At 41.1% G+C, this 19,930-nt stretch overlaps 1 protein-coding gene across 1 annotated transcript; it reads left to right on the top strand.

The window, feature by feature from the left end:
* The first annotated feature begins 5,043 nt into the window (after positions 1-5,043).
* Positions 5,044-18,880, top strand: gnav1 (guanine nucleotide binding protein (G protein) alpha v1). The gene is made up of 5 exons (XM_078793215.1): positions 5,044-5,106; positions 7,439-7,599; positions 11,582-11,710; positions 18,185-18,314; positions 18,376-18,880. The coding sequence occupies exons 1-5, from the start codon at positions 5,044-5,046 to the stop codon at positions 18,484-18,486; spliced, it is 594 nt and encodes a 197-aa protein (XP_078649341.1). The 3' UTR covers positions 18,487-18,880.
* The last annotated feature ends 1,050 nt before the right edge of the window (positions 18,881-19,930 follow it).

Below are 19,930 nucleotides of genomic sequence, written 5' to 3'. Positions count from 1 at the left end.
AGAGGGCCTCAAGTTTAGAACGTACCATGGTTGTCCTATAACCTCCCTACATCATACAATGTGTGCATTTGGCTTTAGACATGAGTAAATTAGCTTAAATGCTAACATGCTAACAGTCATGCTAGCTCCTAGCAAGAGAGCCTCGAGGTTAGAAAGTGCCAAGGTTGTCCTATAACCTCCCTACACCATGCCATGTGTGTATTATCCTTTAGACATGAGTAAATTAGCTTAAATGCTAACATGCTAACGGCTACCATGCTAGCACCTAGCAAGAGGGCTTCAAGTTCTGAAACTGCCGAGGTTGTCCTATAACCTTCCTGCATCATGCCATGTGTGTATTTGCCTTTAGACATGAGTAAATTAGCTTAAACGCTAACATGCTAACAGTCATTATACTAGCACCTAGCAAGAAAGCCTCTAGTTTAGAAAGTGCCAAGGTTGTCCTATAACCTCCCAACATCATGCCATGTGTGTATTTGCCTTTAGACATGAGTAAATTAGCTTAAATGCTAACATGCTAACAGTCATCATGCTAGCACCTAGCAAGAGAGCCTCAAGTTTAGAAAGTGCCAAGGTTGTCCTATAACCTCCCCACATCATGTCATGTGTGTATTTGCCTTTAGACATGAGTAAATTAGCTTAATTGTTAACATGCTAACATGCTGGCAATTAGCATTTAGCCACACAGAGAGTTCAGAAGTTTATCTAAAAAATTAGCCATCAATCACGTTTCTGCGCGGCCGTATGGCTGAGCTACAAGGCTGTGAAATGTCTGTAAATTCTCAGTTTTTCTCTGCCATGTGCTGTTCTAAAAATAGAAAGGGTATACCTAATCTAGTGGCCCATTTTTTAACGTTTCGGTTAATAGCGTCGCCATGGTTACACAAAATGTTCCAAAAACTAAATACCGCTGTAGTCCCGAGCGCCACGATTCCGGCGGTGTAACATGTGTGGGGGTCCTTCTTGCGGTTTTGGCCGCATTACGCGCGCAAAAAAGGGAAGATTAAGATATACGGAATAATAATAACTAAACAGCAATAACAATATGGGCTGGCTCAGTAGCAGTCTATGGGCTGGCTACTGGGCCAGTCCATAACTAAACAGCAATAACAATATGGGCTGGTAGCCAGCCCATAACTAGAAAATTCCTGCGGAAATTTTGATGGACTGGCCACCTGTGCTGTGAACCTCGGGCCCGCCGTAGCACCTAGCAAGAAAGCCTCAAGTACGGAAAAGGTTGATGCAGTCCCATAGTGTCCCCACATCATGCCAAGTGTGTATTTGCCTTTAAACTTGAGTAAATTAGCTAAAATGCTAACATGATAACGGCTACCGTGCTAACACGTAGCAAAACAGCCTCAGGTCCTGAAAAGTTTGGGGCAGTCCTACAGTGTCCCCACATCATGCCATGTGTGTATTTTCCTTTAGACATGAGTAAATTAGGTAAAATGCTAACAGTCATCATGCTAGCAACTAGCAAGAGGGCCTTAAGTTTAGAAAGTACCAAGGTTGTCCTATAACCTCCCCACAACATGCCATGTGTGTGTTATCCTTTAGACATGAGTAAATTAGCTTAAATGCTAACATGCTAACGGGTACCATGCTAGCACCTAGCAAGGGTGCCTCAACTTTAGAAAGTGCCAAGGTTGTCCTATAACCTCCCCGCAACATGCCATGTGTGTATTATCCTTTAGACATGAGTAAATTAGCTTAAATGCTAACATGCTAACGGGTTCCATGCTAGCACCTAGCAAGAGAGCCTCAACTTTAGAAAGTGCCAAGGTTGTCCTATAACCTCCCTGCATCATGCCATGGGTGTATTTGCCTTTAAACGTGCGTAAATTAGCTTAAATGCTAACATGCTAACAGTCGTCATGCTAGCACCTAGCAAGAGAGCCTCAAGTTTGGAAAGTGCCAAGGATGTCCTATAACCTCCCTACATCATGCCATGTGTGTATTTGCCTTTAGACATGAGTAAATTAGCTTAAATGCTAACATGCTAACGGCTACCATGCTAGCACCTAGCAAGAGGGCCTCAAGTTTAGAAAGTGCCAAGGATGTCCTATAACCTCCCTACATCATGCCATGTGTGTATTTGCCTTGAAATCTGAGTAAATTAGCTTAAATGCTAACATGCTAACAGTCGTCATGCTAGCACCTAGCAAGAGAGCCTCAAGTTTAGAAAGTGCCAAGGTTGTCCTATAACCTCCCTACATCATGCCATGTGTGTATTTGCCTTTAGACATGAGTAAATTAGCTTAAATGCTAACATGCTAACGGCTACCATGCTAGCACCTAGCAAGAGGGCCGAGCAACATAGCATCAAGTCTTGAAAGTTGCCAGGCACTGCTGTGGTGTCTGTACATGTCATGTGATGTTTTCCAATTGAAGCAGCACTTGCATTGCCATGGAGGACTAAAGAGCAGAGAGTGCCTGACATGCGGGTCGATACTGAACTATCGATTCCTGACATGATGATAACACAGCTCATTGCTGTATCATGGATTCTATAAAAATGTTGATATTTTGATACTTTGGTCTTTGAGGTGCCTGGAGTCACTGTGCTTAATTAGAAAAATCTAACTTTTAAAATCTACATAATAAATGAGCTGTATGGTATCAGCTGGGAAGGGAATCATTGTAATCCACATGTCAAGAGAAGGGGGGTTTTGAAGGGAGGGGCTGTGAGGAGGAGGAGGAGGTGGTGGCCATGGCAGTGAATGAGCACAGAGGGCTGAATCGCTCATGTCGAACAGAAGCTTCTTACGGCCAAACGATTCGAGATATGGACACCACGAGACGACCGTGAGCGGCCCGAGGGTCGGGGCTTTGCATAGATCTGCTCGTTTTGCATATCGGTTGAGAAATGACCGCAGGATGACGAGTTGAAAACACAGAAAATTAAAGATTTGGAGAAAGAAAAGACGGCGTCTTTAACATGGGAGTGAATGGGAGACATGCCGGCGCTCTTCTCGCGGCTGGTACTGAGCCAGCCCATAATAATAATAGCTAAACAAGAATAACAATACAGTGAAGAAAATAAGTATTTGAACACCCTGCTATTTTGCTATTTCTCCCACTTAGAAATCATGGAGGGGTCTGAAATTTTCATCGTAGGTGCATGTCCACTGTGAGAGAGATAAACTAAAAAGAAAAATCCAGAAATCACAATGCATGATTTTTTAACAATTTATTCGTGTGATACAGCTGCAAATAAGTATTTGAACACCTGTGTATCATCTAGAATTCTGACCCTGAAAGACCTGTTAGTCTGCCCATTAGAAGTCCACCTGCACTCCATGTATCATCCTGAATCAGATGCACCTGTTTGAGGTCGTTAGCTGCATAAAGACACCTGTCCACCCCATACAATCAGTAAGACTTTAACTTGTAACATGGCGAAGACCAAAGAGCTGTCCAAAGACACCAGAGACAAAATTGTACACCTCCACAAGGCTGGAAAGGGCTACGGAGCAATTACCAAGCAGCTTGGTGAAAAAAGGTCCACTGTTGGAGCTATCATTAGAAAATGGAAGAAGCTAAACATGACGGTCAATCTCAATCGGAGTGGAGCCCCATGCAAGATATCACCTCGTGGGGTCTCAATGATTCTAAGAAAGGTGAGGAATCAGCCCAGAACTACACGACAGGACTTGGTCAATGACCTGAAAAGAGCTGGGACCACCGTTTCCAAGGTTACTGTAGGTAATACACTAAGACGTCATGATGTGAAATCATGCATGGCACGAAAGGTTCCCCTGCTTAAACCAGCACATGTCAAGGCCCGTCTTAAGTTTGCATATGACCATTTGGATGATACAGAGGAGTCATGGGAGAAAGTTTTATGGTCAGATGAGACCAAAATAGAACTTTTTGGTCATAATTCCAATAAGCGTGTTTGGAGGAAGAAGAATGAAGAGTACAATCCGAAGAACACCATCCCTACTGTGAAGCATGGGGGTGGTAGCATCATGCTTTGGGGGTGTTTTTCTGCACATGGGACAGGACGAGTGCACTGCATTAAAGAGAGGATGACTGGGGCCGTGTATTGTGAGATTTTGGGGAACAACCTCCTTCCCTCTGTCAGAGCATTGAAGATGGGTCGTGGCTGGGTCTTCCAACACAACAACGACCCGAAGCACACAGCCAGGAAAACCAAGGAGTGGCTCTGTAAGAAGCATATCAAGGTTCTAGCATGGCCCAGCCAGTCTCCAGACCTGAACCCAATCGAAAATCTTTGGAGGGAGCTCAAACTCCGTGTTTCTCAGCGACAGCCCAGAAACCTGACTGATCTAGAGAAGATCTGTGTGGAGGAGTGGGCCAAGATCCCTCCTGCAGTGTGTGCAAACCTGGTAAAAAACTACAGGAAACGTTTGACCTCTGTAATAGCAAACAAAGGCTACTGTACCAAATATTAACATTCATTTTCTCAGGTGTTCAAATACTTATTAGCAGCTGTATCACACAAATAAATTGTTAAAAAATCATGCATTGTGATTTCTGGATTTTTCTTTTTAGTTTATCTCTCTCACAGTGGACATGCACCTACGATGAAAATTTCAGACCCCTCCATGATTTCTAAGTGGGAGAAATAGCAAAATAGCAGGGTGTTCAAATACTTATTTTCTTCACTGTATGGGCTGGCTCAGTAGCTACTGAGCTGCTACTGCTACTGAGCCAGTCCATAATAATAGCTAAACGCCACAAGGAATAACAATATGGGCTGAGTAGCAGTCTATGGGCTGGCTACTGAGCCAGTCCATAACTAAACGCCACATAGAATACTGCAAGTAGAAAGAAAACATTTCTGAAAACCACGGTGGTTTTCTTTGAGCTGCCACAAAAGCAACAGAATTGCATCTAATTGAAATTTAAAAAGTCAAAAAGCTGGCTTTTTAACTGCAAGTAGCAGTCTATGGGCTGGCTACTGAGCCAGTCCATAACTATTCATATTGGCAAGGCAGGAACTTTGGAACTCTCATAACAAGTTTATGCAAACATGACTGTGGTCAGCCCGCAGTATTGGATAACCTGCTCACCTCCATGAAGTTTGTTCTTCACGGCATGGGCGTCCTTCGCATCAACCTGGCTAACAGCAGGAACAAGGTAAACCACATCTCATTTATGGCCAAGCTTTACATCCATCCTGCAATGACGCTGCATCACTATGGAGTAAGATAGAAGGCATACTATTATTCTCATCTTTTATATTCCATCAACAAAAAACAACCAAACTTAGAAGATGTCTACATTCTATGATTATGTTAGCTTATGTAAATTTGTTTAATTTGTTTTATGCAATAGTTCACATGGTGATGGTCTGAAGCCCAGAAAATATTCTAAGGTAAATAATAGAATTTAAAACATCTGCAGCCGTTTCCCTGCCTTCTACTTAAATCAGGGACCTAGTCTGTCCAAATGTGCCTGCACTGAGAGTGCAATACATGACCCATGTACCCTACCGTGCCATTTCTTGTTTCACTTTTCCAGGGCCATTGTTCTGAGATCTTATAAGTTGTTGCACTGCCTGCTGAGACCTCACTGCTGGAACTGACTGTGCTCCCTGTCCGACAGCAGCTTCTCCTGTACTTTCCTGTCTGACTGGCCTGACATTCTCCTGTACGCTGTTACTGAACATCAACAGTGCATGTGCTGTGTTGATGATGTCTCTTAATTGGACCTGAGTGAGAGAAAAGACAAAATTGAACAGCAAATGCTACAGACATGGGTATTTTGCACGATTGTACAGAGTGCCTGCAAAATAACTTCTCCTTAACTTAAAGTCTGAGTTTGGGTCAGCATCCACATCAAACAGCAAGCTAGTCTGGACCCATGCAACCCACACTTGTGCGCCTAATCTCTAGCAACTGACTGCAGGCAAATAATAATAATTTATTTAACAGATTTAACAGATTTATACGCCAAATAACACCATTTACAAATCGACAAAAGTTGTATTTTGATCAACATCATTTTGCAAATTAATTTCACATAATTTCATATTTTGCAGGTCAATGCTAAATAACTAGCACAAGCCAACTTCTGATGCTAGTAATGCTAGCACTAACTTAGCGTCACCGGCATGTCGTTAGTTTGCGAGCTAAAGGAGTAAGTCTGTAAGTTCATGAACTGTACATTGTTTAATAAAGTACAATTTTATGAAATGAATTTTGGATAAACACGTTGTTGACTTTACCTGTGATGTTTCTCCTGAGCGGGCAGCTCCACTCGGTCCACTGCTGTCAGCCATTTTTTCCTTTGGCGAACGCGCCATTGGAGGAATCGAGGTTCGATTACTTTCTCTGTGACCCGCCTGTGACCTACGTGACGTCATGTTAACGCTTTTCAACTCGTACCCACAAACTTCAATTCGTGCTCATAGAAATTAGAGTTGTATTCACAAGACTTTGCACTCACAGCTTTTAGATTCATACTCACATGAAAAAAATCCTAACCCGCACAATTTCTCAGATTCATGTATATGACAGCATAATTTTGTGTACAACAATTTCATTGACATACAAATGTTTAAGATTACGAATACGAATGGTTAAAATCATGCACACACCTTTTTGACAGCTATCTTACTCCATAAAAATCGAGGTGTAGCTGACATGTCCCATGTCCTCATATGCAATTAAAGTGTAATACCGACGTGACCAGTAGGTGTAGTCATATCTTCAGTTAATGAGATTAAGCTAAAGTCGTTGAGGACACTTTGCTTCCGAATTTTTTTAATGAGCACGTGTAAATGTTCCGAGTGCAAGATCATTCTTAATCAGACGTCTAGTGTTTGATGGATGAACAACACGCGAACATGAACCAAACGCCCAACATTGTCAACAATTTACAGTGACATAAAACCTCGCCAGCTAGCAAAGCACTGCTGCGCAAATGAAGGAGCTGTTTGCAATAATATGGAGTGACAGCAAATACGGCCAATCACATGTTACGAAGGAAACGGCAGAGCCAATTGATCAGCGTGTGGGCGGTCTAAAGGAAACTGGTTTCAGTTTGAGAGTTGAGAATATGTAAATATAAAATTTTTAGACAGGTCAGTAATTAAAAAACAAAAACGTTATAAATGTTAAGGTAAAATCTATTTAATGATTAAACTTAAACTACCCTACCTTGCCAAAATGCAACATAGGTCATTCCAGGAATAGTGAGCGGTGATGTGCGATACCATTGATTTCCGATCCGATACTGACCAAAATTAGATACAGATCATTTGTGTAAATTCACCTAATGTTTTCGGTAAGTAGTGTATTTCATATAATTTCATAATGGAATATGTCTAAAAATAAAACCATGAAAATGTAGTATGATTAATTATTGAGAACTATTATAAGGAGCTGGGGAATTGGTTAATTTGGTGTGATAAACCAGGGTTTCCATGTCAAGAAAATTCATCCATGGTTTATATCTTTTACTGCAGGTGCACGCCCACTCTGTGCTGTCATGGGCTCGCTCTTTCGATGAAGATCAGTGCTTGTTTCCTTTCTTGAGCCACGCCCTATCTTGTCTATGGGACGACCAGGGCGTGAGGGCTGCCGTGGCCCGGGGGTATGAGTGTCAGCTCAATGACTCTGCAGTGTAGTAAGTGCCCTTCCACACACACACACACACACACACACACACACACACACACACACACACAGGGGTGTAGGGGACTAATTAGTTAGTAATTAGTCGACCCTGCGCTTGCTGTCACTGGGTATTAAAGTAACAAAGTGGAATAACAAAGAATGGCATGCAGCAGCAGACCTCCACCAAGGACAATCATCAGCATGTTTGCTTTTGACTGAAAGCTAATGATGACTTATTAATATGAACAAATCAACTAACTGGGCAGGTTACTAACTGGTTTTAAACATTTAAAACAGCTTTTCCACGCTGTGATTGACTGGGTAGTGCTTTGCTAACTAACACAGTTATACCACTGTTTTTTTTATTGTGTACTGCTGCAAAATAATGAAAATAATAAAAAAGAAAAAAAAGTTAAAATAAAGGGGCCAAAGAAAATATAGAATCAACACTTTGATAAAGAAGGTGAGAAACTCTTTTGAATTAAAAAATAAGTCGAAGGTGGTGTCTGTGTCCTGCTCCTCGTCTTGGCTCCCCGAGCACTGAAATATATTTATCTGTACACCAACACACACAAGCTTATTTGTGTCATATAAGACTTATTTTCTTTTATTATGTCTACAAAATTGGGTAGTATGAGTGTAAAGCTGTCTATAGGGGTGTTATTTCATGTCTAGCGGCTCAAATAATGTAAAAATTATTTAGAAGGCTGTAAACAGATTTTCTATGTCTGAAATGTCTCATTTTCTCTTTTTATGTCTACTATATTAGGAGTATATATCTTATTTACATAGGAGTGTAAAGCTGTCTATAAGGTTGCTATTTAATATCTAGATGTCTCTAATTATGTTAAGCAGTGTGTTAGGCAACGTCGTAGGTTTTCTATGTCTCTCTTATTTTGTCTACTATAGTAAGTAATAGGAGGGGTAATAAAGAAACATATTTAGATTTTCAATGCTGAAAATATTCAATTTAGTAAGGAATTCAAGTAAGGAATTCTACTTTGTGGAAATCCACTTACCATGGTTGTGTCTGGAACCAATTAACCATGACAAACGAGGGATTACTACATTTGGCAAAGCAGATTAGTTTTAAATCTAATGAAATAGCTCATTCCAATCAGTTTATTTGTTTTTACAATACGCTGAAGGTCAATGAAAAAACAATGTGGACACCCCCGCACATACTAGTAACTGTACAAAAAGGTGTTTTCCTGGTTTTCAAGTCAAGTGTCCAAGTGTGTGTTATAAGTACAAATGAAAAGTATGTGTAGAGAAGATAACGTGCATAGTACACAAGTAAGACAAGACTGGGGGAGGCCGTCAAGTCTCATCCTCCCCCAGCGAGAGGCTGCAGCTCTGTGGTTATCTACACCGACAGATCCCGCTGCCCCACACCCAATTGGGGTCCACATACATCGTTGCTGCTCTCCTCAGGGGTCTTGCAGACACACCTTTAGGGTCTTCATTAGACCATCCGTATTCTTCTTTATCCTTCCTCATGTGATTCACCGAAGGACAAAAAAGACTCTAAAATATAAGAAAATATAAGATGGTGGACAAGACATTTTAGTATTAACAACTTGCCTTGGTGTTCAGTCATGATCTGTTTATGTGGACTTAGGATCATTCGCCCTAAGTGGGTAATCATTTATAAATACTTGATAATATAGTTCAAATGTACAGCATCCATAGGTATGAATGTGAGTGTGGTGGGAATGGTTGTTTGTCTATTTGTGCCCTGGCAGCATACGTGTATCACTGTTAAAAAAGCCCACAGATTTTGCATTTACATCTTTATGTTATAATGGGATTTGGGTGGTCCTTGAATGCACCATAGTTGCTGCAAAATGTAAAAGTAAAACCTCATAAATCTGTGTGTGTGAGCTTTCATATTTCATCCACCTCATGGGTGTGGCATATTAAGATGCTGATTCCACAGCATCATTATTGCACAGTTGTGCCACAGGCTGGTAACAATAAAAGGCCAGCTTTTGTGATTGACCTTACAAGTGTGGCATATCAAGATGATGACTGGACAGCATTTTTACTGCATATATATGCCATATGCTGGCAACAATAAAAGGTCAGTGTTCATAATTCATTCACCTCACAATTGTGGCATATCAAGGTGATGATTGGACAGCATTATTATTGCATAGATATGCCATAGGCTGGCAACAATAAAAGGTCAGTGTTCATAATTCATTAACCTCACAATTGTGGCATATCAAGATGATGATTGGACAGCACTTTTAATGCATAGATATGTCAAGGCTGGCAAAAATAAAAGGCCATTCTTCATAATTAATTCACTTCACAATTGTGGCATACCAAGATGGATTGGACAACATTATTATTGCAAAGATCTACCAGAGGCTGCCAACAACAAAAGGCCAGCTTTCATAATTTCTTTACCTCACAGGAGTGCATATAAAGATGCACATTAGGTGTGACCACCATGTGCCTCAGATATCGTATATGACAACAGTCACTTTTATTGGAAATGCTGAGCCGGAATTTTGTGTGTCAAAAATAGACATTTGTATGGGCGTATCAGGTGCTTGTGTTTTTCATCATTCTCCTTTGGTCCTGGAATGTCAACATTAGGGATTTATTGTGCTATTATTAAATAGATTAAATTAATATTAAATCAGAAATAAAATGTACACGCATAGCAAGATTGTGCTGAACAATAAAAAAAGAGTATTTTAAGGTGAGATGTAAACCTTTGGAATGTAGTTGTATGTACATGAGCAAAAGTAGTAATTCTCTTGTTGTGTATTGTTACAAATGCAAGTCATTGACTAGACTTCACTGATAGGCCTGTGAGTATCTGCCCTTCTCCCAGTGGCGAGGAGAACACGTCAGGTAAATGCCAACAATTTTGGAGTCTCTTTCCGTCATCAGCCGTGCCAGAGGGAAGTGCGTCATCGCTAAACGTGTTTACCAGCCGTGTCTTAGGGAGATGTTACGTCACATTTATCACTAGTTACTTACTAATACTAATTACTTATCAACTCCAGTAATACCAGTATATGCATACATACATACACTCACACCACAATTACAATATTTTGCTGTATTTTGGTCATTTTAAGCATTAACGGAACTTGCTTACCAGGTGCATTCACATAGCAAGATAGAAAGGCAGGTGCATTCACATAGCAAGATAGAAAGGAACGTAGCTAGCCAGAAGCTAGCCAGAAGCTAGCCAGAAGCTAGCCAGAAGCTAGCCAGAAGCTAGCCAGAAGCTAGCCAGAAGCTAGCCAGAAGCTAGCCAGAAGCTAGCCAGCTAGCGACTAGCTTTGTGTAGTGTGGTGTTGTGTCACTTTGCCAGTCATGTAGTTCTTTGGCGTAACGACAATGTTGCTGTAGCTTGTAGCAGTCACATTATATATAAATGGAGCATTGTTGGCACTTTTTTGAGATTTTTTCATTGACGGTCCTGATGACTTCCAATGTTGCAGGCTTGACAAGGACATCCCTGCTGAGATGTTTTCAGCACGGCACAGAGGAATACGTTCACGCTATCCTGTGCGGTCCCCTGATCTACATCCAATTGAAAGCATTTGGGGGTAGACGCAAGGGAATATTAGAATTTGAACATATACATATTTAAACAACACAACAAAAGCAGATGTTCATGAAGATAAACTGGACTGTGCTGGCAGTGTCTGCTGCATGTTTGCTGTCTAAGAAAATGATGCAGGATGTGTGTGCGTGGATTGTGTTAATTGTGCAGTGAACTAATTTAAAAGTTTGCCTGGGTGTGTTTTTATGGTGAATATTCATCAGCATGCGCCGCTGGGACGTCAGTCTTATCACCGCACAGCCAAGCTGTTGACAATCATCACAACACACAAACACTGCTTCACTTCTACTTTGATCTCTACTCTGTCTGCAGGTTATTACATTGATCTCTTTTTCATGCCTGTCAAACATTTTTGACCTTTTGGCTCGGCTTTTCTGCCCCTCTCACCTTGTTTTTGCAGTTTCTTTGAGAACATGAGCCGCATCTCGTCTCCAGACTATGTGCCCACAGAGATGGACGTTCTGCGCGTGCGACTGAGGACAACAGGCGTGATAGAAACCCAGTTCCAAGTCAAGCACCTCACGTTCAGGTAGATGCCTTTTCACTTTCTCACCCTCCATAAGAGAAACGTGGACATATGGAAATAACAAATACAGACATCTCCAAAACGTCTTCCGCTTGTTGAGTCGTGACTCTCTTATCTCCGTCTGCAGCCCTGATAGGCCTGAGATGTGAAATGAAGATAGGCTTCATTGAATGATGCACCTTTCAATGAGCCTCGACTACTGACCGCTGCGACACGCCGTCAGTGTCCCTGCCTTGGTCTTATCAGTAAAGCAGCAGGGGGAACATGTCATCATGTGCATCCCTGATCAATAAGCCACTGTCACATTACACCTCAGACTTCCTCATCTGGCATTGCTTAACTCCAGCTGCCGACGGTCAGGACAGAAATGTCAGTAGACGCGATGGCGGTTGCAGACCACAGACCAACAGAAATGAAATTTATGTGTTATTCTTTTTTTACATTATTTATGTGTTAGCATGATGTCAGTGCAACATGACGTTTTCCACAGTTAGCGGTGACACATGCGACTATACACACCCAATATCAGGAATATGCATCACCATTAAATTGTGTTATACAGTCTCTATTGTTACTAATGTCTACCTGAGGAGCACCTTTTCTTTCCAGATTCCACAATATGAAGTCGTCCCTCAACCCCACATCTCATTATGAATCATCATAATGAAAGACACTTTTCATAAGCACATAATAGGCTTGAGTCACTTTATCAACAGAGACTGCAGTCAACATCTAAATGCCATTTGTTTGTCTCTGGGTACAGCTGACGCTCGCACAAATGGGAATCATGTTCAAGCTTCAACTACGTTACTCAGCCAGACAAAAGTTATAACTCTAATTTTCAATGCAGCCATCTTTACTAACAGCAGACAAGTTGGAGACCATTGTTCCTACCCACTGTTGCTTTTTTGGTTAACGTCATGCTTCCCGATGAGCCAAACTGTGGAATCTGTGGTGGCCGAAATAAAGAAGAGAGAAGACATGCATGATTGCAGACATGCCTGGAAGGATTCTGTGTTTGTGATGCTTGATATCGTCTTTCTTACCAATCTCTGAATCACTGATTTTGTAAGTACAGTAATTCCTTGCAATGTCGTACTTCAAATCTATCACACCAAAAACTGTATCCAAAAAATTATGAATGCTCCAATCAATCGGCCACCGGTCAGTATTGACCGATTTCTGAAAAAAATCACATGATCAGTATCTTCTGATAAATGCCTTTCAATGCCGATCACCTGTGGCTAGCCCATAGCGATCCCTTTGTGCAGTGTAGTGTCTTGCCCTGACTAACATCTTGGGCAGCATCATCCTTCTGTTTTCCTTCACACTGCACAGGCCTGCTTAAACAAACACAATCATGTCTGTCGCGTAGAACTTAACTACCGAGACGTGCCATGAAAACTATCTTGAGGGTAGCGCCCTCAAAAAAGCATTAATACGGCATTTGAAGAACAAACACCTGACGGAATATGGTGAGTTTTCAGGGCTCATAGTGTGATCATCATTCAAAGAGCAACTAGCTCTACCAACTAGACAAGACATCGGGTTGGCCGACTGCTCTCGCACTGAACTGGAAGTCCTATATCCATAACTGCTTATGACAACCAACAACTGTTTATAGTATGTTCATAACCGCTTATGTCCAACAACTGTTTATAGTATGTTCATAACCGCTTATGTCCAACAACTGTTTATTGTATGTTCATAACCGCTTATGTTCAACAACCGCTTATGTCAACAACTTTTCGACAAATGCTTTTCCGACAACTGCTTATGTCCAACAACCACTTATGTCGACAGCTACGTATGTCCACAACTGCATATCCACAGCCGCATATGTGGGACAAATGTTCATGTAGACAACTGGGACGTGACTCAGCCATTGTGAGGGATATCGTCTTGTGTTCCGGTGCTGTAAAGATGTTGCTGTCTATATGCAGAACTGTCAACAAACACAAAGAAACTACATTTGCTGTTTTTGCTATGAATGCCTCTGTTGACTTGTTGACATGGACATGTACGTGTGTAAGTGGCTGGCATGTTGGGCACACTGTCAGATCGGTAAGAATCTGTTAATTTGAATCCCCGCTTGGGCATCTCTGTGTGGAGTTTGCATGTTCTCCCTGTGCATGCATTTGTTTTCTCCGGGTACTCCGGTCTCTGGAGACGATTAATGGAGCGCAGATGGAAGTAGGCTGACCTGGTGACGTTATTGATGTGACATTGGAAAGATAGTGTGCTGTCAAGGATGACACCCAGACTCTTGACCTGACCAGTGGAGGGGGGTGTGGGTGATGCCAATTGAGGGGAGTCTACTGAGGAGGATGGGGTGTGAGATGGTGTCAAAGGCTGCACTCAGGTCGAGGAGGATGAGAATGGAAAGTGAACCGGTGTCAGCTGCAGTGAGGAGATCATTGGTGATTTTGATAAGTGCAGTTTCGGTGCTGTGAAGGGGATGGAAGCCGGACTGGAAGGGTTCATACAGATTGTTAATAGTGAGATGTGCGTGAAGTTGGGAGGAGACTATTTTTTCAAGAATTTTGGAAATGAAAGGTATGTTGGAGATAGGGCGGAGGTTATTGAAGTTGTTAGGATCTGAACCAGGTTTTTTAAGAATTGGGGTGACAGCAGCAGTTTTGAGAACTGGAGGGACAATACCGGTAGACAGTGAAGAGTGGATAATGGCAGAAATGAGAGGAAGCAGAGAAGAAAGACAGGATTTGACCAGAATTGACCAGCTGGCATGTGGAGGGCTTGGATTTGTGGATGAGGTCAGATATTTCAGAGGCATTGGGGAGTTGAAAGGAGGAAAAAGGCTGACTGTAGAGAAAGGGTGCCACATCTTGTGTCTTTCTTTCTTGTGTCTGTATTTGCTCTCCTGATAAATAGCTGCATCACACTGAAGGAGACGCCATTGATTGATGGCACACCTGACCAAACGGCAACCTTTTTACTGTCTTTGTGCCTCCAGCGCCTTGTACTCTTGTGTTTTTGGAGAAATTAGGACGTATTGGTGAACATTGACTCTAAGTTTGGCTGGTTGTGTGTCTTAGAAGTCAGGTGCAAAATATGTACATGTAATATAACATGTTTAGAATGTGAATCCATATGGACTGACATGAACCCAGGAGTCTTTACTGCCATCGACAGCCACGAGGGGGTGCTCTGGGTTTGGGGCAACTATAGTCATCCTACTTTGCCAGTTAATTGGTTGCAGGACGTGATCAATTTTTGTTTTTGTTTTTTTCTTTCTTTTGGCTTCTTCCTGATTGGGCATTTTCAAATTCAGTTCATTCACATTCAAATTCAGTAGCATTCCTTATTTATTCATGGAATATTTTGTAGTTATAGCATAGTAAAACAGTATGTTTAAATATTATTTTTGACATTATTTGAGCCCTCTCAACTTGAAATAACACCCAAATAGTCACCTTTACACCCCCCTTACCCAATGTAGTAGACATATAATAAGAGAAAGTAAGACATAAATAAGACACATTTGGAGAATTCCTTGTTGCCTTGTCCTTTTCTGTTTCCTGTTTCTGCACAGCACTTCATGTCATAGCTATTGTCTCACCAATTGAACATTACTAATGCCTATAGTGAGCAGTGTAGAATACCACGTAGTATCATGACAGCTTTGAATTAAAAATGCTTTTTTTGTGCAAGAATACATACAATTTGTTAATTTGCTAAATATGGATTTTTTTTACTAATGCACTGTATCCAACCACAAAAAGTACAGTGTGGGACTAGCAAAAAATCCTGGGCAACATAGACGCAAATAAGCAATCTTTCCAACAAAAGAACATAAGACTTGCACCAGGGGAGGGGTAAAGGAGGTTGTTGGTGAAAATGCAGATTGATTAGATGGTTTGGGTTAGTGCGAGTAGCGGCATTCCAATAGACTCAACTACTGTATTTGTTCATTCTGGTCTCTCAATCGATCCATCAGTCATGGCGGGCAGTTGTCTAATCCAATCAGCAACAGAGCTGTTAGCATGGTTTCGGATAGGAATGAAGCACTGTACCATTGTGTATTTGAATAACTCGCCTTTACAGTTAAAATGTCTGCTATTGGTGCAATTTTGTGAAATAAATTTGTAAATGCACCTCGTGCTCTGGAGGAGTGTAGCCTGGATAATACGTGATAAGGATTTCAGTGTGTGTGTGTGTGTGTGTGTGTGTGTGACATATCTACTGTCAGCCACTCCGCCATCAGTATGGAAGGTCATGAACCATGAAAGACTTTTGCAATTGGATTTTGAATCTTTTATATCGGTCGCACTCATGTTGCATTTCACACACACACACGTTAGCCAGCGGCAAGGTTCACATGTGTGTTCTTATGTTGATTTAACCAGGTGAGATTTCAACGGAGCGGTCATATTTCAAGTAGCCAACAGTATTGGTGCTTAAAGGGTGCTAAATGGGGATTTGGCTACGTAGAATAACGCAGTTTGATCGATAGTCTGCTATATTACTATATATATATATATATATATATATATATATATATATATATATATATATATATATATATATATATAGTACATCATATATATATAATATTCTATACACTGACATGACCAAGAATGATTGATTGCACCTTGAGGCACGAAAGGCACCTTCATAGACTGCAACACGTGAACATGTTTTGTGTCACATGTCTTAAGTCTTGCGTGTGAGTGTGTGTGAGTGTGTGTGAGTGTTTACTCTTTTGAGGGATTGGAGTCAGTCTGCTAAATCACACCTGGGGCCACCACTCTACAGTCAATTCCTTATTTCTTCTCCTTTGACTTTCCATCATTTCTTTGATTCCTACATGTTCCTCTAGCAGTGCTAGAGTGCTTCACTTTTTCCACATTTAATATTTCAGCCTTATTCCAAAATGGAATAAATTCATTTTTCTCCTCAAAATTCCCCTCACGACCCCCCAAAATGACAACACAAAAAAGTTTTTAGTCATTATTATGTCACACTGCGGGCTTGAGGGCCTTACGGTTCGACCCCAGGATGCAGAGAACAGGACCAAATGCAGTTAAAAGCTTTGAATTTATGAATAATAGCGGCAGCAGGATAGAGCAGCAGAGGGCAGAAACAGCAGAAATTAGGGACAGGTGTGGGTGATTAGGACAACAAAGGAAGACAAGGCAAAACAGGTAGTTCCATACAAAATAAGAGTGTCCAAACAGAAACTAAAGACCAAGAATAAGAAAGCTGTCACGTGGGAGCCTACACAGGGCGTGACATATTAATTGTTATTACAGAAATACAGTGTGGAAAACCAGTTTATGACCTTCTAAGTACTGTAAAGTCTCGTTATATCGATATTGTCGGGAGTCGGAAAAAATATCGATATAACCGGACTGTCGATATATCCGATCCTGCGCCGAACTGCATTAAAAGTGGGCAATAATGCACTCATAGCTGGCCAAACACATGCCTGCAACAGAAGAACCAACTGCGTTTGTGGTTTCTCTCGTGTGTATAGATTCTATACACACGAAACCATGAACGCCAGCATGTACATATGAAAAACAGTGATTATTGCAAGCGATAAAAAGATATCTGAATACAACACAATTAAATACATGTATTTGTACGCTTGTGTCTTCGTTGGAATAGGTGTGTATGCTATGTTAGTTGGTTCTTCTGTTGCAGGCATGTGTTTGGCCAGCTATGTGGGGCGGGTTGAGCATGACCTGTGAACCAGGAAGTGCGGGAATCGGTGTGTGTGCTGCGCTCTGGTGGTGAAAGTGTGAAAAATAAAGTTGACTGGAAGCAGCCGTTCGCCGTGTTCTTTTTTGGTATTGAAATCCTTAAGCAAAGATTGATTTAAGCTGCTTTTGTATCGATATAAGCAGACCAAATTGGCTGGCGGGAGATGAAAAGGGCATCGTAGCAACCGGATTATCATAATAACCGGGTATCGTACTAACGGAACTAATTATATCATAAAAGACTAGAAATTTGCCGGGAAATGAAAATAGTATTATAATAAGCAGTACTTCGATATAACCGATATCGATATAACGAGACTTTACTGTATGTTTTTTTAGCATTCTTAGAGCCCTTTAGACATGAAATAACACCCCAATAGTCACCCTTACACTCCTATTATCCAATATGGCAGACATAATAAGCGTAAATGAGACATACAAGACATAATATAGACTCACACATGTTAGCATTGGGAGAGTTTTTTCTTCTGTTGTTACTTCTTCATCTGGACAGTACTTCCTTCTATGTATTTTGTATTTTACTTCATTTAGCCATTTTATGCGTGAAAATGCCAAATTTAATAAGTAAAATTTGCTTAAATATGCATTGTTGAATTGGCCATATTTAGCCATGAAACATCACAATTTATTCATGCATATTTTTGACAAATTGTGGAATTCAAAGCAGGAAGTAGCAAGGGATGCCTGTACAGTTTCATTTGATCTGGTTTATTTTGTGCTGCGTGTGCAGGATGTACGACGTAGGAGGCCAGCGAACCGAGCGCAGGAAGTGGATATGCTGCTTTGAGGACGTGAGGGTGGTGCTCTTTGTGGTGTCGCTCAGCGGTTACGACATGACCCTGGTGGAGGACCCGTCCACGGTAAGAGCTGGTCACCGGAGCGTATTTGCATCATCACGACAGTGTTGTCTCGTGTCTGCAGAATCGCCTTCAGGAGTGCATGAAGCTTTTCTCCCCCATCTGCAACAACATCTTGTTCCACAGCACATCCACGGTTAGAAACGTCCTCCCTCACCACCAGAAACAAAACTAAATGTTTACACTGTTCCTGGACGCTGCACGGTGTGATTAGTGAGGAGGAGAACTAGTGAAAATATACCGTAAATAGCGGAATGTACTATCAATGTCACCATCCTAAAAGCTGTTTCATTCAACACGTGCACATAACGACATGCTGACTTTCAGCTTTCGCCTCCAATGAATACAATGTGCCTCACTTTTGAACTTTCTTGCCCATCCCAGAATTCCAGATTGTACGTTCCCTACCATTGTATTCCATTCCACTTCCACGCTCCTGGACACGCTCCACTGGGCGGGACTTTCCCTCTTCCCGTCTATGCTCTTTGGACCATTCACCCATTCATTTGTTCCCATGTATTTATTCATTCTTTACTTATTTCTTACTTCTTTGCTTCATTCATCGATTACTTTAGTCATTTTCATTAATTAATTTCATTAATTATTCTCATCCGTTGTCATTCCTTCATTATTATTATTATTATTATTATTATTATTATTATTATTATTATTATTATTATTATTATTATTATTATTATTATTATTATTATTATTATTATTATTATTATTATTATTATTATGTTTTCCTGCTCCATCCTCGGCTTGGCTGACTGACCAGTGATCAGTGAATGCATCTTGAGCACTGAGGAGGACGTTCACTACGTGTGCAAATCTTGCTAGCAGTGGCTAACAATGTCAACATGCATTTTGGTAGTTGCAGGAAGTGGGATGAAAGGGTGTCTGCTGGGAAGAAAGGATCTTTGGTTGTACTGTATCTGTGGTTAAAGTGGAGGATATACTGTAAGTAGCGCTTCCTTCCTGACCTCTGACCTTTCGGCCTCAGTTTTTAGTGACTTGCACATCATGGTAAATGTGATTATTGCACACGCGGGTGATGATGATGTCACATTTTTCATAGATATAACCTCTTCGACTCGGTTTTTCACTGACACGGTGGACCAAGACAGGTTGTTGACCTCATCATTAGAACAATAACATGATGACGATTGTCTCGACTGGGTTCAAGTGTACTAATTAGCATCGAAGAGTTTGCCTTGTCTGGGCTTGAACAGTGTGTGGAAACACACACATTGCGTGTTTGAAGCCTCTGTCACTTGTAATGAAACCTAACAAGTCATTAAGATGAGCTTTTCCGCTAAATAATCCCATTAAGACCGGCGTGAGACGGGTTCCTTCGATTCATTCCACTTAGCCTTTCCATTTCAGGTAAGTTCATGTCGCAGTCTACTGACTTAACTTTGTATTAAAGGGCCCCTGACATGATGCTTCAATATGTTACATATTCTTTGTAATTATGTCCTACATGGTTTATTTATTTTAAATGGTAAATTTACCAAAATGACATTAATATTAGACATCCAGCAGCAACACATTCTTGTGCAAATTGAGCATTTTCAAGCATAAATATGGCGAAATGAACTGAAATCACACATCCAAGT

The sequence above is a fragment of the Doryrhamphus excisus genome, linkage group LG9, assembly GCF_037039965.1.
Source record: "Doryrhamphus excisus strain RoL-2023G ecotype Guam linkage group LG9, RoL_Dexc_Guam_v1.1, whole genome shotgun sequence".
NCBI lineage: Eukaryota > Metazoa > Chordata > Actinopteri > Syngnathiformes > Syngnathidae > Doryrhamphus > Doryrhamphus excisus.
The sequence above is the reverse complement of the archived record's forward strand: the minus strand, read 5'-3'. Positions and strand labels throughout refer to the sequence as shown.